Consider the following 14,754-nt stretch of genomic DNA (forward strand, 5'->3'; position numbering starts at 1 on the left):
ATTGTATTAAAGCACAGCAAATGTAGTGCGGCAGGCCAATGGGGATTTTGCCAGCCCCCCCAACCCCAATCTGATAAATACAATACGAGAGCCTCCATTCAACTTCCTCAGACAAAACACAGGATGTAGTCTCCGAAACCTTTCTAACAATTGGATTTAAGAGATCTGGCTATATGTATATACAACTGTGTTTATTGAATGCTTGCATAGAATTCAACTACTGCTGCTGCTGCAGCAAAAACAGTAGATGCTGTCAATGTAAGCTATAAAAGATAACAAATACAAAGAAATAAGAAACAAAGTAAGGCCACCTAATTTATAAGTGTAGGCTCATGTCCAACTGAAAGGAGAGCTAACTGACTAACACAGCTGCTGCTGTTTTATTGAATGATTAAACTTCTGAGAAATTGGAATGTTACTTTAAAAAGCGGAGATGGGGGTGGGGAGATGCCTGGACCAGATGGAAGTGTTGAGGTCAAGAGTTTGACAGAAGATATGCCTGTATGTCAGTAGAGGCAAATGTGAGGACAAATGAGGTGTCAACACTGGGAAATTAAACAAAAACCCCATCTACAAAATTGCACATTTATCCATGTGTATTCCTATCAGTCCTCTAGAATCAATTGTCACAGCAGGACTTGGGATTTTCATTTTAAATCTGAGTGATTTTATTGATATCATTCTGCAAAGCTTCTGTCAGTTACTCTGAATCTAAAGAAGAGAGCTATAGACTGGATATGGGATTACATATAATTTCCATTTCAACCACCTGACTTTCAAACGAGGAAAACATGACACCAGGAAACCATATTTGACAAAAGTCATTCCTGTGCATTTACTCTTTCTTCCTCATGCAGTTAACTGACTCTGCAATCAAAGAAGTGTAAGGATTAACGGATTGAAGGGAGGAGGAGAAAACTTATCTTATTCTGAAAGTCTTAAATTCTTCCACAGTCTATGTACAGTAGTACAATAAGGAACTGGAGACTGTGCTAAAGCAATAAAGAATATCTTAAACACATTCCTGAAGTTTAAGCTTCAAAAACAAGTCTTAAATAATGTGCGAGACTCTGGTGTCAATGTTATATACTATTGCTCATAAAATGTGAAAATGAATATTGCTTTTGGGATGCCAGAGGCAATATTTTATCTTTCTGTTCACATACATCTCTGTTGTATGTGAACACACATATCCATGCGGAGACAAATGCTTTGTTTAAGCTTAAGGAAAAACACCACAACCTTCTTGTGTTGTCAGATTGTAGATACATGCATTAAGGCTAAACTCTTGTTCTCACCAAACTTGCTAAACTCGCTAAATTCTTGTTCTCACCTGTGTCTTGGCTGTACCACTTAAGACGGCAGGTAGGGTGCTCTCCCATGATATAGCACCCTTAAATACCAAGATTTCCCTGCATGTAGACAACGAGGTCTACCTGCAGTCTGAAATTGTACAGTCCGGACAAAGACATACCATCTGAGTAAGAACTAGGCCCACTTGAAAGAGGCATGCTTAAAAAGGGGGGGGGGGTTGCAAGTTAGGAGCCGATCCTGCAACACACCTCGAAGCCTGGAGTTGTCAACTCATTCAATCTGAAGTTCAAAGTTGTGACAGGTGTGAGCACTAACACCACATTGAAGGAACAGTGAAATGCACAGAGGAGCCACAATTCGGCCTGCTCAAGCCTCTCAGCTTAACAACTGAGGGTAGTGGAGTTACACATTTTTCCCATTCTCTCCTGTCCTCACTCCATTCCACCTACCCCTTTCTTGGTTTTTATTTGGACAGGATTCATTAGCTATTTTAAGACTGGGCATATCCTTCCCCACCTGTAAGATACAGAAGTATTTCTTTGCTATTTTCTTCTTCTCCCAGTTACATGTTTTATCTATATCTAACGGTTCTGTTTACATTTCACTTTTCAGGTGGTCCCATCCTCATCCACCCCAAGCGAGGGATTGCTAAGGCTTAGTTGTGAGTCCTATTTTAAAACATCAGGGATTGGCCTAGAAATATGGGGATTTGTTTATTTCTTAGATCTACAGTCTGCTCCTTCTCCCAAATGAGATGGGTCAATAACAGAATACAATTAAAACCAGGTCTACTTTTTTAAAAAACCAACCTTCTTTTTAAAAGCTGAGAACAGCTTTAAAACAACAACCTATCACCCACTACACAGCTAATAATGACACCAAATATTTTATGTACTGAAGCTTTTTCCAGGTCTTAATCTGAGTCAAAGCTTTAGGCCCAGTACCTAGAGATCTAGAATTCAAACCTGAAGTAGCAAAGAAGTACAAAAGTACCTCTGGGGTTGTTCAGAATGCTCTCTGACTCTACACAGAGCAATGCTGCCTGCCTGCAAGGATATCTGAGAAGGGGCTTTCAAGATGATGTACATAATTTCAGCACAAACCTGGGCACAGTCACCTCTAATTTTATAAATTCAAGCAAGAAATGAAACGAGCAAAAGCCCCATGCCTGACAGAAGTCACTTAAAACAAAGGTATGTACAGCTGACTGGCAATGTGAGAAAATAAAATATCCCCTCCTGTCTCTATCTGGGATTGCTGCGGACATTCAAGCTTAGGCAGAAGTTTTCAACATTATGAGATCTAAAACTGAATAAGCAGCTTCCGCTATGCTGAAGCCAGCAATCCACGCTGCCCAAATCATCTTCCAGTGGCCTTTCCCCAAAATTGTATTTCTTTCATTAAAAAGAGCTCAATGCTTCTTAAGAACACAGATATTTGAGGGGAGCAATGAAGCAGAACCACCAGCATCAGCAGGTTTTTCCCCCTCCTGTATTTCTTCACAGAATGCACACAATGATTTTTAAGAGAGATGACACTTCCAGAAATATCAAGAGCAATCATGGATAAGGTTGCTCTGACAGATGGTTTAAGATGCATTTTTATCCTCTCTAACATATATACTTTTGCAGCAGAAAGAGCTACAGCCTACAAATGTTCCATTTATTTGGCACTGGATGCTTGGGCTCATTATTTGTGGGCAGGCAAATCACTTCAAGCTGCAGCCTTTACTTATGACCCTGATGATGGTATTGCTAATGGAATCAGAGGTGGACTGAGAAAGTTAGGCTGATCCTGCTACACAAACACAGGAAGACAACAACTCTGGGGCAATTATTTGTACTAATAGTTTTCCATACACTATTTAATGTGCAAACAATGGCAGAAGTCGCCCTGTCCCTTACTGTATTACAGGATCATGCACTTTAGACTAAAAACTAATGATAATTATTCATGAAGAAAAGAGGGTTCTGCAACAGTATCCATATAAACACACACACACACACACACACACACACACACACACAATGTGTATTTGCAAAGTGAGTGGTTCAGAACAAGAACATGCGAAGAGTCCATCCTTGCCAAAAGACAAAATCTATCAACCTACCAGACATCATATCACCCGGTTTCCCAAGGGTGTGTCACAGGGAGCAAACACATCATGGAAAAGCACCAGCAAAATAAACTGTACCAGATGTTTTAAATAAGGAAGGAAGCCATCTGTCCATCAAATGGGGGGGGGGGGAGGTGTTCTCAGCCATGGGATGGAAATGCCCAGACTAGTGAAATGTAATATATGTATATTTAGTCCTTCTTCTGGCATTGTTAAAGGTATTCCTATACCCTTTTTCAAGTGAACATGATAAAACAGTTCACATAACGTTATTAAAGCTATAAGCATCGATAAAAATTATACAACTGAAAAGAAAAAAACCAACAAGTGTTTTGTCTTGAAGGTGCTAAAGCAACTTCTCCACCCACCTCCCACCCAGGACAAGAATATTTGCTTTATATTAAATATGATTTAGGATTATGCAGTAATTTACAGGCCACAGTCAGGTATTTATCTCTGTGTACCATGAAATGCCTCACTGCAGATTTTTAGTTGTGACACTCCTGTAATATTCACTGGTAAGCATGCTTAGGAACTGCTGCCTTAGTATAACAAAGTCTGTAATCACAGACAGGCATGCTAACTTGGAATAAAACGCATGGAATTTGATGGATCTTGCTTCTGAGAAAACATGCATGGGATTGGAATACATTTTACATTTGAATCATTCCTTCACCTCAAGTCTCGGTAGGCAACTAGTCACTGAGACTCAAATAACAACGAGCAAAGAATGGCCAAGTTGAACTCCCAACAGCAGGGACAAGTTTCATGTATGTTTTCTGTGTTCTGGGCCAACACTCCCTAGTTGAAGCACATGGTGTTGACCCAGGTGAGCATTTGGTGCACAGGAGAATGTGACTCGTAGAGTGACTAGTGACATGGCATGTTTTATTTCTCTCAAAAGGTATCCATGTTCTACTATAAACAGAGCTTCAAGGGAAGGGCAATGCAACTCTCAGGTGTCATCATGCAGCCAGCTCTTAGCTGGCTCCAAACATCCCCGATTACATCACATTACTATGCAATTCGGTTGGGCAACCAGGATCGCATAGCAAAGTACCAAAACGGCAGCCTGATAGAAATAGTATCTAGGCAGCAGCAGATTACCGGAACAGTGGTTGCAAAGAAGCATGAGAAAGTTGATACCATTTTTTCCCGGAGGGCTTCCCACACCCCTTGAAAAATCAGTTTTCTCCTCAGAAATGTTTTGATGGCAAAAATTCACTGTGACTCTTAAAAAACTGGGCTAAAGAGGCCACTGTGTATTATGTGGGTGTATGTGTTTGCCACTGATGTAACAAACTCAAAGGCATTTGAAGCATCTTTCCATTGGCAGTTTTTTCATGTTACACATCCCAGGAATACAAGTAAGTGGTCACTTTTAGCACTACCATTATCACTGACTTTTGCTGGAGTGAAACAAGTTTACAGCAAATGGGTCATACAAACCCCCCAGAATTCTGAGTCCTGAGAAATAATCTTCCCACCTTCTAAACCATTTGCTTAGTTTCAAGGCCAACACAAGGGGTTCTTACCCTTAAGTCAATCACTCTGTTGTCCAATCTTGTATCCTGGTTTACAGTAGCTCTTCCTTCCTGAAGAGTTGCAAAAGAAAAACACACTGAAAACCACACGTGCAGAAGGGCGGGTGGGAGAGAGAAACAATGAATGTTTTGTAACATAAGAAATCTTTTGGTTCGTTGCACATTCAGAGGGAAACTCCGTAAGCTGCTCACACCTAAGATTTTCAGTGCCTGAGATAAAGACACCTGCCAAGTGTCTAGCACAGCTTGAGTGAACCACTTCTGCACCAAGAGGGAGCAGCTGTGTGGTCTGCATGTATCATATTGCCTTCACTAAGGATGTTTCTGAACGGGAGCTTCCTGTGCTCTTGGCATGATGCTTAAGTACAAAGCCAGACGTGTAAGGTGAACATAATTCAAATAGCAGGTGTATGCTGGTTCCATCACCATCCTTGGCTACAGAAGGGAGATCAGGACAGGCCATCCCATCTGGCTGATTCTGTCAGCAGGCTACCTGGAGAAGTCCTTTTCAGAGACTGTTCTCAAAGGACCAAATAAAGTTTTGGAACATTTGACATGTTTGACCTGTGACAAGTTTTCCTAGTGACTTTTAAAGAACGATTTTCCTTCAGGATGACTATCTTTGGAGAGGGAAATCTAGACAGGCAGACAATGAATGCAGGGCATCTTATCCAAAACCTGCTATGCTTGCGAAATAATTTCTTCATACAAAACTTCAGGTCTATCTATCTGCTTGTTAAGTATCTCTGTACAAAATGTTGAAATAGGAGTAATTACTATAGGTACCAACCTTGTTCTCTTGAGTAAAAAGAGCAGTTAAGCCCTGTTTAGGAAAGTTTTTAATGTTTGATGTTTTGTTTTGCTTTTAATATTCTGTTGGGAGCTGCCCAGAGTGGCTGGGGAAACCCAGACGGGTGGGGTGTAAATAACAACAACAACAACAACAATAACAACATTAATGCTGGATGATAACAAAATTCAAGGCTTTAAAAAATAAACTATGAATAGTAGCTACTGAGATTTCAAGCCCTTGTTTAATCATTAACTTTTAAAAAAGTTATTTTCACCTCTTCTCCTTCCACCTCTGGCCGAATAGCATCATCCAGCTGCAAGGGCAGTCGGGGTTCAGCCAAACTGATCACATAGATCTGAAAGAAACATTTTTTTAAAAAAGAAGCATAAAAGTACTGAGAAACAGTGTGATTTACAGAAGTATATTTTTGGCAGAAATATGAAACAAGCTTTGCATAATGATTTTCTGGAAGAATATAGAATAAGTCAAGGGGGAAAAGTAAAGAGAGACATTTGTTTGGTTTTACTTTCAGTGCAATATCAAAGACACTTAATAAGAACTTTGTTATCTTGCATTCTATGAAAGTTGATTACATTGATATTGATTTGGTTTGCACATTCCTTCTCCCAGGTCATTCTGCTGCTACGCTGCACTAAGCCAAGCATGAAGCATGTTGTTTGAACCCAGGATCATGGTCTGTTTCTCCTGGTCAAACCATGAACCTTAAACCATAGACCAGGGGTAGGCAACGTAAGGCCCGGGGGCCGGATGCTGCCCAATCGCATTCTCAAACCGGCTCATGGACGGTCCTGGAATCAGTATGTTTTTACATGAATAGAATGTGTCCTTTTATTTAAAAAGCATCTCTGGGTTATTTGTTGGGCCTGCCTGGTGTTTTTACATGAGTAGAATGTGTGCTTTTATTTAAAATGCATCTCTGGGTGATTTGTGGGGCATAGGAATTTCGTTCTTTTTCTTTTTTTCTTCTTCTTCTTCTTCAAAATATAGTCTTGCCCACCACATGGTCTGAGGGATGGTGGACTGGCCCACGGCTGAAAAAGGTTGCTGACCCCTGCCATAGACAAACTTATGGTTAGGCTGGAGAGAGCTAAACCACAAACACGGGTTCAGATTACACACCAAACAATGGCTTAGCTCAGCGGAACAGAAAGACCAGGGAGGAACAAAGTGGTCATGATCTCTTCTCCCAAAATCCACACACTCGTACATTCACACTAAGCCACAGTTTGGTGTAGCGAGACATATGAACCATGCCACCATCTCAAAAGCCGATTTAATGATCTAGCTATTAGGCCTGAAATAGCTGATCTTTCTGAAAACTCACATTCTGATGCTAGATTAAGTATGTTAATTCCCAATATTCTTCACGGCTACACTGACAGAAGTCTAAAGGCATATATCACTGCAGTAAAATGGGTAAGGATGCAGCTGATGTTCAGAACAGGATTGCAACTTAATGCTTGCATTTTTAAAAGGTGAAAAAGTACCCAAAAAATTAGCACGCCAACAGAACATCCATAATACCCAAGAGATATTTCAGAGGGGGGAAATAGGTGTTTTATCAACAGTGTGAGTAAACATGTGATTTCTAAGGGAGCTGTTTCAGTTGACTGGATCCAAACTTCCAACAGTGGGACTGAAGCTGGGCAGGGGGATTCTGGCCAGCTGCCCCTTCTTCCTGCAAACATTTGCACCTTCTTAAACTCTGCTTTGGAGAGCTGGGAGCAGGTGGGTGCAGGGGAAGGGTGAAATAAGCAAATGACTTCTCCCCACCGCTACTCCTGGATCAAAAGCCTTTCATGATCAGCAATTCATGGAAAGCTAAGCCTGGAGTCTGTCATCTTTGGCTTAAACACCTCGCATTCCATGTTCTCAAAATTGACTTTTGTCCTCCAGCTGCAGGTGACTGAATTTAAGTTGTGACAAACATTTACAGCACGGGTTGAAGTCGTACTCAATCTATGAAACAGGTCTGCAAGTCATCAGCCTCCCAGAAAAGAGGGACAAAAAATATGGCCAACACTCTAGTGTGTTCAATAATGTTTACTGCCTTTCAAGCAACCCTCCCCACAACATGGGGATTAACATTTAAAAGTTTGGGGATCCTGAATTTTCTCCACTTCCACTACTACTACAGAAATAGTAAGTGGTTCCACCTTTCAGGATTGCCTGGAAGACACATACGATTTAAATGTCTTGTGCTGTGTTACACTTTAGAAGCAGATGTTTATGTACGCTGGGTTATCCATCTATTTCTGAATAGGTTTCTGGGGAAAATGTGAACTGGTCATTCCTACAAAAAAACCCCAGGTCTGTCTGCATATTTTTCTTTTGAGAAAAACAGATTTTTAAACACAATCTAGAAGATACCATTTAAGGAACACATGGAAATGAATATTTCCTTTAATATACAAATAAAATGGCTTTATAGTTACCTCATGTTGCTATTTTAATTGCATATGCTGGATAAATCATTTTATTTCTTCTTTTTGCTATTTGCTTGCCTAACTCTCCACCAAGAAGAATAGTACTTAAGAGTATCACCAGAAATCTTAAAACAACAACACACAATAGCATTTTTTAGTTTCCTTCTAAAAATATTACCCTCTGAACATGCAGTTCAATATCTTGCTGAGTGCAGCCTCCAATTTTATGCGGTACTTTCCTCACAACACCTTCGATGTCAACAATGCTCTCTTTGTTGATGCTGCCAATTAAAAAAAAAAGTCGGTATGATAATTGCGTCACAGTTGGGAGTATTCATTTGCATTTTTGATGACCACAATGTGGAATTATTATTCTTATTCTTATTTTTAAATTAAATGTTGTACCACTGTAAAGAGATTTAGAAAGTGATTTAAAACACATCATCAGGAAGCAGGGGACATTAGTGAAATTATTTCTCAGCTGTGATAAATTAACAACAGGGTTGATGGCTGAAATGGAGGATAGCCCTAAAGAGATTTTTTGTCAGCATTTCAGATCCAATCATTACATCATCTGTCTGGGAAGCATTAAGCAGAAATAATACTCTAAATGCAAATGAGCAAGGCTACAGTTCTTCCAGATTGTCAGGTGTATTTTTAAAGCATGCACTTTAAAGGAAGATGCAGATAAAGATGGGACAAAAGATAAACTTAAAAGTGGAATATTTTGATTTTGTTGGTAAACTCAAGCATGGAAAAGCAATAGTAGAAAAATGCTAAGGCTGCTTTTCTTCTTAGTAACAAAAAAATCTCAAAATTATCTGTAGGGTGGAGACAGAAGGCTTGTCTTCAGTCAAAAAAGTCAGAAGCTTCATTTTAAAAAGGGGATTGAAAGATAAAATTACCAGTGCATTAATATCTTTTACCCTAGCATCTCATATTTTTAGATGCATTTCATTCCGACAGCACTTTTCCGATGAAAAGGGGTGTATTTATATTTCTTTTGCTTTAACCACTATTGGCTGAAAAAATCCAGTGGACAGATTTACTCAAGTTCTTTGTGAACATCATGGCCGAGTAAGGATTTGACCCTTCCATGATCAAACTCAAAGCCCAATACACTGCACTGGTAGATGTTTGTGCTTCTGAACCAGGTGCCTCTTTGGGCTATGTTTGGTTTAGTGTTACAAGAAATATCCTACCCTTTTCTCCCCCACCCCCTGGCCACTGCTTCACAGACAGTTCCCTTCTCCTCTGGCATGAGATTGGAAGTTTCTGCTTTGAATTTTGAGTAAAAACACATTAATGTGTCATCCAAAAAATATACACTGTGGTTAATATTAACTATGCTCAGCTTGTTTTTCTAGAACAGTTGATCTAGAAAAGAAGCAAAGGTTTCCAAACAACTCCTCATGCCTGCACCAGAGTAGAGGGGAGTGCACGAACCTGGAGTATGGCATGCTCATTCCTGTTATGCCAGACTATGGTTTATCTGAAACGTAACTGTGATGCTCAGACCAACCTACTGGCTTGCCTCCAACATTTATGTAGGTAGATTCTGAACTGCAACATCCGGTGCTCCCTGAAATGCTTCTCCTGAGGGCCAGGGGGGATCAGTGGAAATTGGAGAGAGGCAATGTAGGTAGATTGCATGCTAACCCCATCAATCTACTATGCGCCCACCTCACTATTTCTCTACAGGGGTAGGAGATAGTATCCTGTACCAGACAAAGCTTCCAAACAGTTTTCACAGACAGATCCATACCACATAGCTGTTCTTCAAGTTTGCAATGGGATGACTTTAATAAGATCAGGAAGGGACACAGCCATGGTGTCAGATGGACCTGACATTAACACACATCTGGCTATAATAGCTAGCTGTTTGTCCAGGAGCCAGGGAGGGTGTAGAAGAGAACCCAAGACTGCAGAGACTCAAATAACAGATTAAGAGGAAACAGACACCGCACAATATTCAAGTAAATAAGCCTTGATGAGGTTCCAAATTCTTTAATCCCACCTACTTTAAAAGGCAAACACTCGACCCTGTGGTATGTCAGCAACATCAGGAAACGAGAATGAGATGTTTAAATCTGATCAACCATTAAATCACACTATGCAAATTAAAAGTTCCCATGAAGACTGTTAAAGATCATTGTCATTTCTTGATCTGCCAAGCCTCACTGAAATAGAAGGTTTCTGTCAAAGCCATCAATGCCTGCTCTTAATAAGGACATCGAAAGGATTTGAAATAATAGAGTCTGCTGATTTTAATTCCACCCTCCTCTCCTTTACTCATTCAAGCAGTCCCTACAAGTGACTCACTGATCCTCTGTTTCCCATTCGTGATGGTAGGTGTTGGCATACTAATATCAAAAACGTTGATTTTTGGAAAGGTCAAGGTTTCTCTCAAGATGCTTATATTATAAGGTGATGATTTCTCAGCAGAGGTTCAGTAGTTTTTCCAAGCCCAGTAGTTGCCAAACTGAAGCAACGGAAACCTTAAGAAGGTACTTATATACTTATCAGGAGCATCAACAGAAAAATCCAATCCTGGTGAAATGCCCTTTCCCTACTCCTCATACCATCTACTTCAGCTGTTGTCTTCAATGTTTCATACCAACAAGCCTATGGCTGAAAATAGTGGTGGCTGAAAGGTTTCATGGGAGTTAATGTTTGTATAGGCCCAACCATTGTCGAGATAGACAGAGGTCATGAGGAAGAGGGAGAGAAAGGTTGAACTGTACAGCGTTGCCAGCTGTTGGCTTGTCCAACCCCAGCAATGATCTTGCAAGAATGAGAGAACGTAAAAGAGCACTAATGGGCAGACTACAACTCTTAACAAGAAGCCTGAGAACACAGATCAGAGTATCAACAGAGGCCAGGGACTTATTGCACAGGAGTTAATAGTTTGTAAGTGCTATATAGATGAACAAAAAGTATAAAATTCTGCTTCTCCAGTAGTCAGAAAAAGCACACTTGACTGGTTTTTAAAAGCAGAGCTGTATAAATCAATGAAAAGTATTTTAGAGCTGATATCTGGTCTCTCATAATCTCAGAATCTGGGGGGTCCTGAGGGACTGCCCTGCTGCTATTTACCCACCCATGATTCTCAATGGGAAATTATCAAGCGAAAGCTTTCTTCCTTTACCACAGGTAGAAGTCAGCTTCCATACTGGGAGATTCCATGCTTGTTTGAACATAGGATCTTCCCTAATTCTGGGAAATTAAACCTTTGTTAAAGGCTTAGGAGACTGTGCGGTTTGCTCTAAATCTTCCTGGGGAATTTAGGACTGTGGGAAGATTTGAACAGGGCACTGCTAGTAGCTCATGGTCATGAACATGCCAGAATAGGTATAGTAATAGTAACAAAATGATTACCTACATCTTATCATTTGCTTCAAACCTATGGTACACGAGGGCCTTGGCTGAATTTGTGTATTCTCCCATGCATACTTTGTAGCACTTAGTAATGTGTCAATGAAAAGTCAAAACAGGATAGCCAGGATTACAAAAACAAGTATAAAAAATCCAGTGTCAACCAACTCCCACCTAGGGTCAGAATTAAGAAGTTAGAGTCTGTGTCTCCATGCAGGGATAGGAAATAATAGAGGTAAGTAGAAAGTGAACCGCAGGTCACTTGTCAGTTTCCAACAGGCTGCCTAAACTCCTTCAAAGAATGGTGGAGCACGTAAACCTCAACCTTATACAGTAGCAACACATCAATGTGTTTTAACTTGGCTAGCATATACAGTATAGCATGGCACTTCTTCTATATATTCTAAGCAACAGTATATACTTAGAATCACTTAACAAATAACTATTATGCCTACCCTAAAGAGATCCTAAGAATGCACTTGTGCTTTGTTAAGTTTAAGACACACTGGTGGGCTGTGGGAAAATTAATAAACATAAAAGTAGACAACATAAAACTAAAGTCAACCCAAACCCAGGGCAGTCAGAAAAGCAAGATCACAACTGTGATCTTTTTTCCTTTTTTTTAAACTCCAAGAAATAACTGTTCTGGACTCAAAGGAAATTAGGAATGATTGTGTACAGGAACTAATGATTTAAGAGTCAGTTTAGGAATGCCCCCTGAGCAAACAGAAAACAATTCAGAGGAAGAAGCAAAGAGGGACTACAAAGGTCAGTAGCAAAGAAAAGTGGAACTTTTGCTGAACGCAGCTTACTTCCAAGTAAATATATATGGGCATCTTTGCACCCGGGGAAAGGCATTAATATCATTGTTTCCAGCTGACTGCTCAAAAACTATATGTCAACAACATACAAGAGTGTCTAGTGAATTATTGTATTTTAGTATTTTGTTGGCAGCCGCCCAGAGAGGCTGGGGGAAACCCAGCCAGATGGGAATAATAATAATAATAATAATAATAATAATAATAATAATAATAATAATTTAGTGTGGGAAGCAATCGCACCATGTGTTTTTCCTACCTCAGAAATATCTTTTGAAGAAGAAAAGAGTATAAAATCTGCATGTATGGCTATTCTATACAGTCACCTATAGTGTCATAGGAAAAGGTTTACATGCAATGCGTCCCTTGGTTCATACCTATTTAATCTACTCCACTCAAAACAGAGCATGCATTTTTATCCCACTCTATCACTGTCTGTAGGTACTAGGGGCCTGCACAACCACATGATTTAGTTCAGAACATAATTTGGTGTTTTGGAGAAGAGCCCATTTCAAATGGGCTCTTCTCCAACACTCTAAATTGGGTTCTGAACCAAATCAAGTGGTTGTGCAGACCCCTAGACTGGACTGAAACAATTTAGAGGCTTATCAGGGTCCAAAGTTAAATTCCAACTCAGAAAAATAAAGCTTTGCATCTCCTCCATTTACAATTAATGTGGAATTAAAAAATATATAGTAATACCCCTAAGCACTGTGATTGGAGATCCCTGGGAATATCATTCCATCCAAGAGAAGTTAGACATGCCAGTCACACAAGCTCCCTTTCTCCCTTCTCCCCACCTTGGTGCTTTTCGTATATGGCAAGCGGAGCGGGATGGGGGATTCAATTTTTGCAGGCACACATTCTGCAATATGCTTTTAACATTGCTGAAGCAGCCCAGTCCCACTGGAGGTTCTTGCTTTGGGTACTTTATCTAAAACAAGCCCCAAATCTGCCCAAAGAATCCTGCTTCAATGTGGGATGTGTCCAAATCAGATTCTTTAAAAAAAAAAAAAATGTTATGAGGAGCAATCTATCACTTGATTTCAAACTAGACCACAAAGGCACGCTATTCCAAATGGTCAAATTATTTAGGTCATGAGGCTCAATAAATACGCAAGTGTGCTTGCATTGCATCCCTTTCAGGAACGTAAACTGGATAACCTACATTTCCACCGTTAAAAGTTTTATGTCATCAAAGCCAACAACACTCTGTTTCTGCACATGGCAACGTTTAAGCTCAGCTATCCAAGTATTAGTCAAGACTTTCTGCTTTAACCACATTGATTGTGCAGTCTGGTTGCATTTGAGCAAACTTCTTTCAACAACTTTGTATTGCAAGATCAAACCCACAGCCACCGCTTAGTAATGAATCACTTTCAATCAGGTTTCTTGATAGAAAGCTTTCCATACTGCAGAAAGTTCACGGAGGTTATTTTTCTTTAGCTGACACCTAAGTGCTTTTTTAGTTGTGTTGAATTAAACAATAACAGCATCCCTGAACCTGAGCCTGATTCAACAAAAAGATCTGTTCTGACCATATTGCCTCCTTTTGCTCTCTCAAATGCGGTCAACTCCAAGGGCACATGCAAGATGTGGCATCCCATAATTGGGCTATAGTCAAATGTAGGTTACCAATTTTTGACCTAAAGTGCACCACCATATTAATTTCAGTTTGTCCTCATCTGTCCATTTTCATTTAAAGATTTGGTTCTGGGCTACATTCTATCCAAAATCTGACATTAACTTATTTAGGGCTCTGAAATATGACATAATTGCAAACTGATGAATGAGACACTAAGATTTATTATTGATGCTCCAGGGAGGACCTCTTGAATCATGACAAGAACAGAAATGGGTACTTACCACTGCTAAGTGAGCTCATGCAGGCCTATCAAACAAGTTTCATGGGTCAGTAATTTAAATCAATGGCTAGTTTATGTCAGGTAACACTTTAACTGCTTATGGCCAAAGACTTTTACAACAATAGTTTTCTTGGCTTTTTCTCTCAATCCTTTTAATCAAAAGTACCCATTGCTTGAGTCAAGTCTCATAAAACACCTTGGTATTCATGAATTTGAGCTCTGTTTGCTGAAGCTGAACATACTTTACATGACTCAAGTTCCAAAATTGTTGTTTGAGTTTAAAGTTTCATTTGCAACGAACAATGAAAAAAAATACTAATATATGTATAAAGAAACTGTAGTACTGGTGACCCATTTCGCTACATGTTATTTGAAAATATACAACAAAGGTTTATTTTGCAGTTATTGGAAGGACAGTTCTATTAGGCTATGCTGAATGTCATTTACTATCCAACCCAATAGGCTGGTTAACAGTAAAAACT

At 39.8% G+C, this 14,754-nt stretch overlaps 1 protein-coding gene across 1 annotated transcript in view; it reads right to left on the minus strand.

Annotated features, from left to right (window-relative positions):
• The window catches only part of DARS1 (aspartyl-tRNA synthetase 1), a 48,155-nt gene that overhangs the window by 15,382 nt on the left and 18,019 nt on the right, over nucleotides 1–14,754 (minus strand). The window contains exons 5-7 of the mRNA XM_081872333.1: nucleotides 8,393–8,495; nucleotides 6,042–6,122; nucleotides 4,966–5,025 (exon numbers count right to left, since the gene is read on the minus strand). Coding sequence (XP_081728459.1) covers nucleotides 4,966–5,025; nucleotides 6,042–6,122; nucleotides 8,393–8,495 — 244 coding nt within the window. The remainder of the gene's footprint in view (nucleotides 1–4,965; nucleotides 5,026–6,041; nucleotides 6,123–8,392; nucleotides 8,496–14,754) is intronic.

This window comes from Podarcis erhardii (genome assembly GCF_964252035.2).
Source record: "Podarcis erhardii genome assembly, chromosome: 1".
Lineage (NCBI taxonomy): Eukaryota > Metazoa > Chordata > Lepidosauria > Squamata > Lacertidae > Podarcis > Podarcis erhardii.